Genomic DNA, 15,052 nt, shown 5'->3' with positions numbered 1-15,052 from the left:
CGCGGGGTGAGTTGGGGGGGGGGGGGGGGGTCATGAACAGGGACAAATTGGCTGGATATTTTATTTTAGTCCTCCTGAAGGCCAAATGCCAACATGAAAGCATTCATTTTTGTTGTAATTGACAAAAATACACCCACCTCTGCCAATGTTTCCCCCGGTGTGACAATACTGTACTTAAAAGTGACCACATAGGAATCTGACAACTTTAGAACTGAACAACTCTAGAAAAGATGAAGTGGAGTCTTCACTTTGTGTGGAGTGGGAAGTCATCGTTTTCTTAAGCTCTGCACAACACTGCTATATAGCCAGGGCCAGATTTCCCACAAAGCCTTGGGGCAGCAGTGAGTAGAGGGGCAGCATGGGTGTGAAATTCCTATCTCCCGAAGCCCGGGACATGCAGTTCCGGGCATTCGGTGGGTAGTTGTTTTCTACATTTAGCCCTGTTTTGTGCAAGCAGGGCTAAATGTACAGTGGGGAAGCCGCCACTTGTTTTGTACAAGTGATGCCAGCGGTGTCGCCGAGATCACTTGTATGAAGCCTGCAGGTCTGTCATTCTCCATGGGGGGAGGGGGGTATTGGCGGGTAGGGGGCGTATTGAGAAATCTGGCCTTGGGGCAGCGGAGAGGGTAAATCCGGCCCTGTATATAGCACACCTGGAATACTTAGGAACATGAAAATACATATGAAAATGCATGTAACATTTAGATGGATTCCCATTGACTTCTATGAGCCTCCAAATTCACTAAAATGGAGGAAAAAAAGCAGACATGTCATATTTCTCAAAACGCACTGCAGCATAGAAAAAGGAACAGTAACTATTTTTATTATGGGGAAGTTTAACACTTTTTTTTACACATGGCACATTTCTACACATGGCCTCTGCTGCTGTATTGCAAAGCTGTTTCTGCTGCATGTAGAAGCCAGCTTTCTTGGGTTTGCAACCTGGATTAATCTCCAGACAATCGTGTATTGATTTGCAGTAGTAATGTGCAGAGCTTGGTGCGAATTGAGTTTGCCCTGAGTTCGCTCAAAGCAAGTACAAACCTGTCAGTCTCCCTCCTGGCCCAATTAGTTGCAGCTGGGGCATTCCCTGCCCCACTGCCACATGTAACAAAAGGGGGGAAAATGCCCTGGGCACCACTGGTTGGACTGGAAGGGGGGTTTGCCACTGACAGGTTTGTGCGGGCAAACTGAGGCGAATTGGTTCACACCAAGCCCAAGCACTAATGTTCAATGGGAACATTTGACCGAAACATTCCTCTTTACATATGCAAGTGGTCTTGAAATAATTAAGACCAATAGTGTGCGCTATAATTCATGGCTGCCATGGCAAGTCCATCTTGTTTGTCACCTTTGTTTGTTCAAAGCCTTTATTTCATAAAATGATCAAAGAATAGTTATATACAGTGATCCAAAGCGACCACTCAACTTTCTATTATTAAACTGTTAAAGACTCAAATCGAAAAATTGAATGTCTTATAGGATACCGTGGCCTTTTCACAGCAATACCAAATATGCTTTATCTGTACACTGTTAAGCGCATTTACAATGAATATCTTAAATGCCCCCAAATTTTACAAATTATGTAAGCAGTAATGTATAGCAACCAATCAGAAATCAGATTTCATTAGGCAACACTTTTGTTTGCAACTACAAGTGACATATTTTTTGGAAGTGAACAGATTACTGCACACCACTGCTCTTTCAACAGTGTTCTTAAAAAAAACCCAATCCACCCAGAACTGATATTTCAGTTGCGTGTGAATCCTGATTCCAGAAATAACTGCTCAAGCAGGTCCATACTGTAGTAATATTTGCTGCACAGTAAATCAGATCCTGAGGAGCATGACTGAATCTTGGTACTCACAACCGATGTGGAACCGTGATGTTTTATTGAATCCATGTGTACATATCTAAAGATCATTTTGCCAAAGATGTCTGCCAGTAACTCTGTGTTTTAATGAAAGCAAATGTTGATTGTTTAGATGATTTGCCCATCAAGTTATATTTCTCAGTTTATATTTTGCCTGAGACTTTGTTTTCAAATTCTAAATGAAAGGGTATTTAAATATTTTAGTAAAAAGTAAGCAATATCATATATGTTCCAATTTTGGTCTGATGAATGTTATCTCTCTTAACTAATCGAGTCCAGAAACAGAAATAAAATACCAGGAATGAAAGTTATTGTCCAACACCACATTTCATGCACAAATAGCAACAGAAAACAGAAGGAATTGGGGGTGTAAGTGGTAAAATATTAGAAATATTTAGCCGAATTAATAACCAAGCCGAAATGAAGTGAGCTGAACCCCGTTCGTCTATTCACTTCAGCTGAGTATGGCTGATTTCAGCCGTGTATCGGCTGGCGTCGGCTCTTTTCGGTTCAGCCGAACATGCTGAGCGGTGAAGTACACGTTCGACTCAGCCACTCCAACATCTGGATCAGCTGAGCCAAACACACTCCAGTTTACTCGCTGCCGTTCACACCGATTCTCACAGGGGCTGAACAGCAGTGAGTGAATAGCTGAATGCCGCTTCTACTTTTGAGGTAGAGAGCAGGATAAAAAACAAATGTAAACAAAAGAAAAAAAAAACAACGTATGGCCCCCCTCCCAAACCATACCAGACCCCTTAGGTCTGGTAGAAAAGTTAGGATGGACCCCAAATTGAAAAGTAAAACAAAAAGTGTGCTGAGTTCCCCCCAAAAGTCATACCAAGCCCTTTAGGGCTGGTAGGATTTTTAAGGAGGAACCCCACTCCAGCAAAAAAAATTAGGGGGGGGGATATAGGGTCCCCCTAAAATTTCTAACCAGACTCTTAATCCTTAATGATGTCACTGTTAGCTCCGCCTATCTGTTTACATTTGGATGGCATCTGTCAAACTTTCATTCTGCAGCGGGAGTTAGTCGCCTGCAGGCGGGTAAGTGGGTGTCTGGTTTTATTTTTTATTTCGACAAGTCGGCATTGTCGTTGGACGTCGTGATTGAGCCTTGAAATACATCGGTGGATTCATTTTTTAACATTTTCGGGATTTACATTTTTTTTATTTAAGGAATTGTCAAAAACCTTTGTTTTCTTTCTTTCAATTAAAGGATTTTTTCTTAAAGTGTGGGCTCCTTATTACTTTTTACTTTAAGCCTTTAGTGAATAAGGTGGGGTACCAGTACCCCTTACTTATTCACAAGGGTGGGCAGCATCTGGGTGCCCCCTTTATGAAACGGGGTACGCCGATGCAAAAAAGCCCCCCTGCCCGCAGACCCCCACAACCACCGGGGTCAGGGTTGTGGTGGAAGAGACCCTGGTCCTCATTGGCATGGGGACCAGGTTCTTTTCCAGGGGGACCCCGTGCTGTTTTTTTTGTTTGTTTACATACTTTGGCAGACCGTTCTCCCCGCTTCGGCTGTGACTTCAGCTCAGCCGAGCTGAAGCATATGCGTTTGGCTCAGCTGAGCTGTTCGGCTGACTTCAGCAGCCCGTACAGCAGCCCTTCGGTTCAACTGATGTGCATTTGTGTAGGGAACTATAGTATGCATTTCAAAAGTGTTTTTAGCTGTTTACATGGAGTTCCACTTTAAGTTAGACAGCTTTTGTGATTGCATTTATTAGTAATATAGATACATGTGCTGTAAATAGATTGTAGATGTAGCCGAGATGCATGTTAATGCACCCATGATACAGTTACCAACGTATTTTTGGGAACTAAATTATATGCTGGGATCTATAGCTTTGTTATAGTCCATTTGGCCAGGTGTCTTCTGGTGGCCAGCCTGGGCTTTGTCCTTGTCAACACATGTGCCTTGTTCCACTAGGCCCTCCTGACCACTTGCTTCGGCTTCCACTATAACAGTTTTTGTGGGTTTTTCTGGATACTTCTTTCCCCCTGCTTCTACTGCCATCACTGCTTTCTTTCCTATGATTTCCGATTAGACTTGTGGCACTCCAGGCACATGGGTTATTGTTAACCTGCACGGTCTTTATAATATTCCTGGTTCCAGGGGGCATCTGTGACTATGACTATGAATATAAAGTGTTTCATAAGGGTAGCTGATGTAGCTATAATGTATTACTGCAGTGGTTATAGAGCCTGGATTAGCATATGTACCTTAGGTATGCAAATCATATATTCCAAAAAAGGTATAGTTCTAATGACGTGTACTATACCTTTTGGCAGGATAAATGCACCTGGATATTTTGGTAATTTCAAGAATTTGACAGAAATAATACAAACGAGCACTGTTTTTCTATTTGTTCTTAAAACATTACAATATGTACTTTGTGCCGTGACATACAGTACTTATTAAAGACTTGTTCATGTCTCAGTGCTTTTGTCTTGAACAGATTGGCACTGCTGAGGGATAAGCAGAACACCTATGCCCTCTCTCCGGTTATGTCATTACAAACGTTTTAAAAAAAGGCTAATTTTCAACAGCTGTTAAATTATTGTACGTTAAACTGATGAACTTAGTAGATTAACATTTAAAAAAGGAAAAACTCTTTCTCTTAGAAATACAATTGAGCAAATTGATTTTCGCCAAACATGATTTAGCCTGGATCATAACTTCTTTCTCGATATTGATAGTCATACATTTCAGTGGTTTGTTTTAATAAAAGCTAGTGCCATTTCTGCTCTTGATGTCCTTTAGGCAGGCTTATCCATGCTTTGATATCATGCCAGCCTCCCCTGCATCTGCCTTTGCTTTAGAAAAGCCAGACAGGAGGGGTCCTCTGATTGTAGGGGTGAAATAATCGCTGTCTTCTATCTACAATGGACCTAGGCAATTTCTTTTAGAGCTGCTTGTGCTGTCATTATAAAGAACCCTTCAGGGCACTGAAAGTTTGGAAAATATGGCTCTAGCACAGGTATGATGATCACTCCATTTGTCTACATCCTCTTTAATCCCTTCCTTCCCCTTAAGCCTGTCACTCGGATGTCCTCAAGACTTATGCATATGCTTATGATGTCTAAATAAAAAACTTTAACTAAGTATAGACAAGCTAAAACATCACCCAGAATGTCAGGGACAAAGCCAAAGAGATTGGAAAATTAGGTGTCAAATCCAAATCATTAAATGGTCAGAATAGGAAAGAATTGTAAACCAAAAGCAGAAACTTGTTAGCAGTTGGAAGTCAGAGATATACGTAAAATTGGAGCCAAAATGACATAACCTCAATTTTATTAGGCCATGATATCCCAAGAATACCTTTTCAGAAAGTCTCACCAGTCATGGAGCAAATTAAGATGTGGTAGTGTTTATGTGCATGTACACATCTTCAAAATAGGGTGAATGTGCATGACAATCCAGAAGAGGCTTTGATGAAAGTGCAGGGCCTGCTGCCCAACAACTGATGCTGAAACTGGGTGTGCAAGTGTTGCAGAGCAACATGCTGTGGGCAGAGAGAGACAGGCAGGGTAGGAGTGTGTCTCATGCTCCTAACACTTGCATTATGCTGTCTAAGCAGGCAGTATTCCCTATTTTGTAGACAAAATGGTAGGTTGGTGGCATTGGATCCCAAAACAGACTTATCTCCCATGGGTTCACTTGGAGGGAAATTAATTATAGTATGTTTACATTTTCCAGACAGCTCACAAAGCCTTTTCCGGATTTGCATGCACATTCACCCTCTTTTGAACAGAAGATTCTACAGAAAGGCGTCGGATTGAAACCAGAAAGACAAGAAGGAACATTAGATGCAAAAGTACAAGCACTAGGTTTTAGTCAACTAATATATTCCAATAACATACATATAGCCAACACATTTGTGGGGTGGAAGGACACCCCCTTTATCAGTGATTGAGGTATTCATGTGGTTCAAGGATGGTTAGGAGAAGAGGGAATTATTTTGCAACTTGATAAAGCTAATAGACGCACTGCCCCTTCTAACATACCTATGTCCCTGAGGGCATTTGAGTACCAGTTCATGTGCATAAAGTGTACTCAAAAGATGGTTGCTATAGGTGAAGTATTCCACAGCAGAGGTCGTCTCATCTCAGAAGAGATGCAAACCTCACAAATATACACTGCAAAGCAGTGACGTTTGGTACCTTTGGTTCCGGGTGAGGCATTCCCCAGCCTCGCCCCCAGCACGTCGCGCCCCAGAGCACGCCGAAGCCCCCCCCAACCCGGTCTCCAAGCTAGTATGAAGGAGGGAGGGAGGAGATAGGGAGGAGCCTCCCTGTCCCTCACTTGCTCGTCACTGCTGAGGCATCGAGATGCCTCAGCAGTGACGTTTTTTTTTACTTTTTTTGATTGGACAACTTGGACTAATGGCGCTTTGCCATTGATCCAAGTCATTTACAGAGCTCACGCCTCTAACAAAGAGTAGAGGCTGTGACAGCTCTTGCCTCACTAGTTAGGCTACACAAGCAGTGGGGAAGCCAGCTGCTGTGTAACCTAACTACCTGTCAAAAGCTGGATGCAGCACTGCCTGTAATTAACAGGCAGCGCTCCGTCCATGACAGGTTACAGAGCGGGGAGGATTTCCTTGCTGTGTAACCTGCTAGAAGCCGATCTGAATGGAGAAAAAAGTCTGAAGCTGACAGCTTTTTCCTCCATAATACTAGGTGAGGCTCTGCCTCACCTGCCTCCCCTGACCGCACGTCCCTGCTGCAAAGCTGCTATACTTTTGTTTATAAGAAGAAAAGAAAGAATAAGAAGAAGCCATTTAGTTGAATTCTGGTAGTAATAAGTTTTGCTAGAAATGCAGCTCCCCGCCGTGTTCTTAGAAATAAGGTATTTCAGTAAATATCTTTCTAATGCAATTTATTTTTCTTCTCTAGCATTTTGCTTGACCTAGTTTTATTTGTCTTAAAATGAAAATAGAAGAGAAGCTGGTTTAGAATGATAAGAGAGGCAACAAAACCTTGCGGATTGATGTCGGTATCATATCATTTTACCGGGCACTTGAAAGCTGCTAATGCCACCATATTTTAAAACATGCAGCTATTTCTAGGAAAGTAAACAGTAAATGTTTCTTTCGCCTGCAGAAATGACACATTATTTCATAAATGATAAGGCTTTTGTCTAGTCACTCAATTTACATTCAGAACAAAAATGTAATTTGCTGCTGTTTTATCATTGTTTTGTAACTGTTTAAATAGTCTTGATATCATGCTAGTGGTGTCCAGTATGAAGAGCTTAGTAATGAGTACAGACCATGAAACAACAAAGTAAAATGCACAGCATAATGAAAAAAACCCAATACCAGTTACCTTAATTCACAGACTGATAAAGCAGACTAACAGGGTTAGTCACAAAAGGGTGAAGAGTGCAGAAGAAGGCAAGGCAGGAGAAGTGAAAAATCTAGGACAACATAGTTGAACTGGAAAGTGAGCTGAATTAGGGAATATTTCCATATCAGCTATGTTGTCCTAGATTGTTTACTTCTCCTGCCTTCTCCAAACTCTTCACCTTTTTGTGAATAACCCTGTAAATGTCATAGACATGAGATAATGATGATCCTTTTTGGGTACAAGCAGGAAAATACCAGACTCAGGTGATCTCAAGTTAAAGAGTATTGGCTGTATTCCTTTATTAAAGGTATCATATTTTTATGGTCCATGTATCTGTATTACATCTCCTGTTTTTACATACATAAACCTGCATGCGTGGACAACCCAAACGTGCATGTTTATGTGAAAGTTTTAAAAAAAATGCAACCCCCCCGCTTCCCCTCTGAAATGTGTGACTAGTATTACACAAAGGGGTCTATTCATGAAGCTGCTTAAGGATCTAGCCATAGCTTCGGCCGATCCTTCGGCTAGCTTCAGCCCCAGGACCCCTTTGGTTCAATAGAACCGAAGGGGTGCTGTACGGGCTATTCACTATAGCCCGTACAGCTCCCGAACATGGCTGAGCGGCTCAGTCGAGCCGAACGCATATGCCTCATCTCTGCTGACCGCTGAAAGCCAAAGCTGGCCGAGCCTGCTTCTGACAGCTGGGCGGAGCCAGCCGTGATCTTACGGCTGGCACCGGCCACTTGCAGAGAGAACAGCGTCCCTGGTTACCTGCTAACCAGGGACACTGATCTCCAGACAGCTAACTCTCCCTGGCGCTACGGGAGTCTCCCGCTCCCGGCCACCAAGGAGAGAAACACTGCTTTTTCGGAGCCGTGTCAGAATAGAAAAAAAAATGTTGCCAATTGGAATGCATTGCTAGATTCCTATTGGCTATTTCAATTTGCAATAGCCAATAGTAAACTAGCATTGTACCCGCCCTCTGCTGCAGTTCTCCATCAGGTCCATCAGCGGGTATAATGCTAGTTTACTATTGGCTATTGCAAATTGAAATAGCCAATAGGAATCTAGCAATGCATTCCTATGGGCAAAAATCTTTTTTTTCTATTCTAACACGGCTCCGTCCAGTTTTTTTTTATGGACAATAGAAAACTGTTGGGCGGAGCTAGCTGTTATTGCTAGCTCCGCACAATCGTTTTCTATTTACTTTTTGTACTTTTTAAACTATTTTTCTGTTCTGCTCGGTCCATCTGAGGGACCGAGCAGAACAGCCGAGCCGAATGCCACTCAGCGGCATTCGGCTATTCACTCACTGCTGTTCGGCATCTATAAGAATAGGCCGAACAGCAGTGAGTAGCCTGCCGGAGGTTCGGCTCAGCCGATGCAGATGTTGGATCGGCTGAGTCAAACTCCTTCTGCACTTCGGGTGAGCCGAACATGCTAGGCATTTTCGGCCGACCCGAAGCCATGCAAAGCAAGCCGCTGAAATCAGCCGTACAAGCCTGAACAGAATAGCCGAACAGTGTTCGGCTCACTTCACTTGGGGTCGGTTGTTCACTCGGCTGTCCTCGAATAGACCCCAAAATCTCCCTTTGCTTAAAGTGGAACTGTGGGCAAAATAAAAAAAATCACATACTGTACATGATGCAGTCAGTAGAATTAATACTTTTTTTGGTTTTCTGTGTCCCCACCTTAACATAGTTTTTTACCTGTTGATCCTGCCAGTAGATTCATTATTTTGTAACTTTCTGTGACAACGCTGCTCATTCTGCAGTACGATCAAACAACAGTGTTGCCCTCTGTGTACAGGGTAACCTTAGATGGTCATGTAGTGTTAAATAGACTTCAAGTAAACAACAAATAAATTAACCCCTTCATGTCCCTATACTGTAAATTAATGCAATCCTGGCAAATTCTCTGTACCAGGAGGCCATTAATAAAGTCTAGTATTTTTAGCTGCTGCACCCTCTGATGATCACCCTGATCTCCAGGAGAAAGGAAATTTGATTGGCAACCATTCTGAGTGGTTGGTTACCCCTTGCACTGCTAATGCCATAGCTGTGTTTAGGCAAAGCGGTAAAAGGACAAAAACAAACCCTATTGTAGCTGTGGATTTCTTTTATTTTATTGCTTCAGCAGGGTCACATTTATTGCAGAAGTGGCCATACAGCCACCAAATCACTTCTACACATCAGCAGGTAAACGATCTGGCAAGTGCCTGCTGGTTCCTAGGCTCACCTTGCTCCTCTGTGAACCCAAAACCCCATGGAAGGCAGTCAGGAAAGCAGGGTGGCCGGAGGTTATTGGGGAACAGCTGTCGGATGAATACGCAGATACGGGACTCTCTGTGTTTGATCAGTTTGAACTAGTGGCACAGGTAACATCAGAGGTCTGCTGGGGGAAATGAAAACACCTCCAGCAGTGTTATATGGTGAGTCTCAACCCTTGTAAATGTCACTTTTGTTAGACATAGTGGCTGTGGCAAGTCGGCAGACCTGGGAGGAGAGATCTTGCTCCATGGGACCAAAAGACCTGACACCTAAAGCAATTAAAGAAACCAGCAGGAAATTCAACTTTCAGTTGGACAGGAATGATAACTTGCCACAAATTGCAACTATTCTTCACTCTATAAAAAAATTATGTTTCTGCACGAGCTGAGACTTATGACCCGTTTACACGGTCCAAAATGGGAATGTAATCGTACTGTATGCCAACGGAGGGTCCATTGACTTGCAATTGTATCTTCCAATTTCCTTCCAATCCATTGGGTTGTTATCTGTTTTTTGAATTCAAGAGCACTGAAAAATGAATGGGTGTGAATGGGGCTAGTTTACACCGCTGTGATGTGTTCGATTGCCCCGGAAAAAAAGATGTGCATGTTGTACTGTTTTTCAGGGCAATGGTGTGCAATGGAAAGCAACAGAATGGAGCAGTGGGACCTGGTCCCATTCACACCCATTCATTTTTTAGGTTACCTTCTGATCGCATCTGTTGAAAAACGGATCTGGCGTGAATGGGGCCCTGATCTCCAACTTCTGATTTCTATGCCCAGCTCTTAATACCCATATAAAAACTAAGATTCAACGTATATATATTTCTACATTTACACTTTTATTTGAATTTTAGAGCTAGTTAGTACCTGCAAAACAATATGTAAAGAAACAGATTCTTTAAGAGAAGAGAGAATTGACCTACTGCTTCACTGTAGCATTGTAACAGAGACCCAATTCTTTGTTGGAAAGTAAGTTCCTGATCAACAGAAAGGGTGCCTGTTGCTAAGGTTGTAAGGTCATACTATACATACTATACAGTTGAAGAAGTACCATTACTTTACATATGAGAACCTGCCATGCACAAAGTTCCCCTGCTTTGTAGGAGAATAAGGCTATGACTTTTTCACTGAAGTGAATATTTACATAAAAGAAGATTTCAAAAACCCTAAAGATATTTGAATCTTCACTGTTTCCAAAAGGATTTGAATTCTGAAGAAGGACGTGTGAGATCATCTGAATTAACCTGTGAGGCCCAGAAGTGAAGGTTAGTTCATGGCTGTAGAAAGATGGGATGAGTCTTAGATGCCCCTGCTCAGAAAACCCACTAAGTGGTACAGCATGTTGGTTGAGCATACAGACTGAGTGTACAGCCCTGAAAACTTCTATGTGGTCTAAGCTTTGACGGTGTCTGTGATGTTACCATTTTGCCACTCATATAGCTTTGGGAAGAACACTGAAGGTCTCCCACTGTTAAAAAAGGTCTTACAGATACACCCTTTCATACTGCAAGGAAGCATGACTTTCCCCTTTTTGAGGTACTACTTTGACTGTATTTTACTAGTACACTAATATAGAAAAAAATGTGTGACTTACCACAGTTATCTTCATCTGCTTGATTTCCACACTCATCAATTCCATTACAGTGCATTGACTGAGGTAGACACTTTGTGATATTGCCACAAGGGAAGTATCCAAGAGGACATAAGACTTCTGAATACACACTTTCTGCTGATGCAACTAGTGAAAGAGAAAGAAGTTGTGGTTTACGTTTACATGTACTGTATTTGCTATAAAATAGATACATTAACTGATGCTGCAGTTATAGAAACAGCTTCGCTCATCATTGTACTTCTAAAGTGTGTCTGATGTTCAGCTACTGACAATACTATAGTGTGCAGTATACATAACATTTTATTCAGTTGACCATATCCATTGTCTCCATCCAAAAGGCACCATCTACAAGGTTTTATATCAGGTTATATTTTAGTTCTACATTGGCCAAACAATTCTATATTGATGGGACTGGAACTTGAGCTAATGGTATAGGATTACTGTATCTTAGATATACTTTGAAAAATATTTAGTTGTTATGGTTGAAATGACGCACAGGGGCTAGCTTTTATAAACTAAAGTAGAGGGAAAGAAAATAGTGCAGTCAATGGCAATCAAATATCTAGTTCACATGATCTTGCACCTACATACATGAGGGCTAATTTGTATTTCTGTCTGATAATGTCTGCAGCATGTTTGGATTTATCAGAAAATTTGTAGGTTGCATTTCACAAATATAAATATGTTTGGTTAGATTTTGAGCCCACCACGCTGTTACCTGTCTCATCCTTAGCCACATTTTTGCACAATAGCATATTTTTGACATTACACATCAACAGATTTGAGATTAAACTATGCCAGACATGTTCTTAAATTTAAGCACAGCAATTTCTTCCAGCTGCTCTGCCTGCTTAACTTTTCATTAAACTGTACATCATTTTTATTGCACTACAGAAAAATACTTCTGTAAAAAAACATCTGTGAATGATAAGTCAGTCCATGTTTCTTGTTAGCATTTGGATCTGGAAAGGAATACTTCTCAGTGTCAAAATAGGTACTGTGTTTATATAGGCAATGGGTGCATAAATTACTATCAACAAGCTAAGCTGCTCACTCTTATTAGGGTAAACAGTGATGTAATTTATGAACAATGAATGGCCTTGGAACAGATGTCATACTAACAAGGGCATGGCCTATGCTCCAGGGAAGTGTGAAAAGCCCACCTATGCATCCAGCAATCTCTACTTATAGGGGTCATCCTGCTGATTCCCAGTCATAGCTACAGTTTCTCTTTTTGCTGAGTGTTCTTTCTGTGCTCTACTTGAGTACCAATAAGGGCTTATGATGACAGCCTTTTTGGAGGCCACTCAATCACTGTTTGCATAAGGATATACCTAGTGCTGCTGGAGCACCCCCCACCCATTGATCAATTAACCCTTAGCAGCAGTGATTTTATTGTGTGCACTTGGGTGGTCTTTTAGGGATGAGCAGGGTGATTTGGGCATTATTAATCTGTCAGCAAAATCCCCAACGGGGACATTTTGCTGAAATGGAAACTATCAGTTTTGCTTAAGTGAAATTTGCCTGAAAATATTTTTTATGTTTATTTTATTTAGCGTGTCTGTTTTGGGGTATATTTAGGGTAGTTTAGTTATTATATTTAGGGTTTTTGTATGTGTATGTTTTTTTCCTTTTTTTATGTATTTGATCATTTGTTTGTACTGTCACTTTATATTTTCAGGCCGAAACCAAATTTTTTTTCTTTCTAGCCATTTTAAATTTGTAAAAAATACTTGTTTTATTATTTTTTTTCTGAACTTTTTACATTTTTTAGATTTTATTTAGTTATTTATTTATTTATTTTTATTAAATATTTTTATTTTTTAACTTTACTGCTGGGGGCTTCGGTAAAATATTAGTGGTCTAAACAGACTCCTGATCTTTACCTTTTACAATAGAAAAAGAGATTAAGGATGCAGAGTCCTCAATATCTTGTTCTGCAGCCCCTATTATAAATGAACAGGAAGCCTCTATGCTGAGTGTTCTTGTTCATTCATAAATTGTGGATATAGTATGAGTTATCATGTCCACAATCATGAAAGAATAGGAGGTGATGTAGATCACTCCTATTCATTCATAACTGGTTATTTACAAACATTCACTCTTAAAATCAGAGTTGGGCAAAAGTGTTAATAAGCAACTTATGCTTAAAATCTGGAGGTTGTCACACATAGAGTTGAATCAATAAAGTTTATAAAAAGTTGAAAATAATCAAGCACTGCAAAGTGTTTTTTTTACATTTTTATTTCTTTTAATATTATTTTGACAGTACTGTCACCAGGGGGCTTCGGGGAAGTGTCAGTGGTCTAAACAGACCCCTTGAGGTAGAGAAAGAGACTGAAGACAGGAGTCTTCAATGTCCTCCTCTGCTCTCCAGCACTCACTGAATCTGGAGATGCTCAGTATTGAGGACTTCCATGTTCATTCACAAACTGAGGGAATGCAGCTACCATAGGGGCTAGTGAGCCAGACAGCTGCAAGCAGTTCTCCTCTGTCATAAACTTTCAGCCAGTGGCAGTAAAAGGGTTGAATGAATCCCGGAATCAGAACTGGAAGGTACGAGTTCTAACTACTTGGGATGATATTTGTGGTCTCTACAATCTAAGGGTCAGCTTGAGTTTTGTCTAAAAATTGTGTAACCCCTCAACAAAAATTGAATGACCTTCCATATAGGAAGGTTGAACTTGATGGAGTTGTGTCTTTTTTTCAACCTGACTAACTATGTAACTATGTGGAGAGATATTAAACATGAACTGAGCATTTGCTTTATCTATAGTACTTCAATGCCAAGAGCCAAGATAAATAAGAAATTAATACTGTTAATATTTCTAGGCAGTTCCCATCACCTTGATTTAAGTTTGAAAATGCCTTCCTAAATTGAATGTTCAGCAGCACTTTCTGTCTGACATACCTTTATGACTCAGAAATTGTTGAAACAGTGTGTGGGCTTGAAAATTAAATGTAGCTTATCTTGACATTTTTTCAGTTACGATGCTAATTCCAATGGTTATATAACAAAAGTACGACAAAATGCTTCAAATCTTCTATTTTTTTTAGAAATACTGTGTGTGGTATATACACTTCATAAAAAGATGGTTACATAAAGCAGTTTGGTAAAGTGGGATTGATTATGTGCTTGAATTTAGAAGTTTGGTGGAGATAAATGTGCATCTTAAGCATCATAAGCATTGTGAGATTGGCTGGGTCTGTGACCCTTATAAATGCTTTATGCTTCCAGATAAGAGGAATCTATGACGACGACATTAATATAGTAATGTGCTATGCAGAGCCCTATTTAAATATGTATATTACTGTACAGTGAGTTAATGGTCAACCCTTTGAGATTTGAGAACTTGCATTTAATAATCAAGGCTATAGCATTTCTAAAGGAAAGAAAGTTAAATATAGATTATTTGGTCTATGATGAAGCTCTTTGGGAACATTATAAAATATTTTAACCTATTGGATACAGCATAGTAGGAGTAATAGAATGTAAAATCAGAGATAATATATTGACTGTTTTATCTCCCATATCAGTATCTCCTCTGTATGCAGTAATATTAAGAGAGACCATGGGTATACTAAGCTCTAAGAATTGCAGGGGAGTACTTTATATACTTTATTGTTTTTAGCAATATTGTTCTTCAATCAAATCAAGTGTGGTGACCTGGCTTTTGTAGGCGATTCTCCCAATTAATATGTCTTATAACATTTCCTGAACCATTTGCTTGACATTTCCTTGTAACTCTACAATACAGACAACATTGTGATAGTGCAAATGCATTACAGTCTCTGTTATTACTACATAATAACTGACACCATTTCAAGCTTTGTCTAAAACTCTGATATTATGTTATGTATCACATTCCCTAGTAAAACTGTTTAGGTTGCTTACTTTTTGCAATACAATATTTAAAAAGTAAAATGTTTGTAT

At 40.4% G+C, this 15,052-nt stretch overlaps 1 protein-coding gene across 1 annotated transcript in view; it reads right to left on the bottom strand.

The window, feature by feature from the left end:
• The window catches only part of RXFP1 (relaxin/insulin like family peptide receptor 1), a 165,429-nt gene that overhangs the window by 103,371 nt on the left and 47,006 nt on the right, over nt 1-15,052 (bottom strand). Inside the window, exon 2 of the mRNA XM_018569394.1 lies at nt 11,101-11,244. Within this exon, the coding sequence (XP_018424896.1) occupies nt 11,101-11,244 (144 nt within the window). The remainder of the gene's footprint in view (nt 1-11,100; nt 11,245-15,052) is intronic.

Source organism: Nanorana parkeri, unplaced genomic scaffold, assembly GCF_000935625.1.
Source record: "Nanorana parkeri isolate BGI_ZX_2015 unplaced genomic scaffold, ASM93562v1 scaffold1329, whole genome shotgun sequence".
Classification (NCBI taxonomy): Eukaryota; Metazoa; Chordata; class Amphibia; order Anura; family Dicroglossidae; genus Nanorana; species Nanorana parkeri.
The sequence above is the reverse complement of the archived record's forward strand: the minus strand, read 5'-3'. Positions and strand labels throughout refer to the sequence as shown.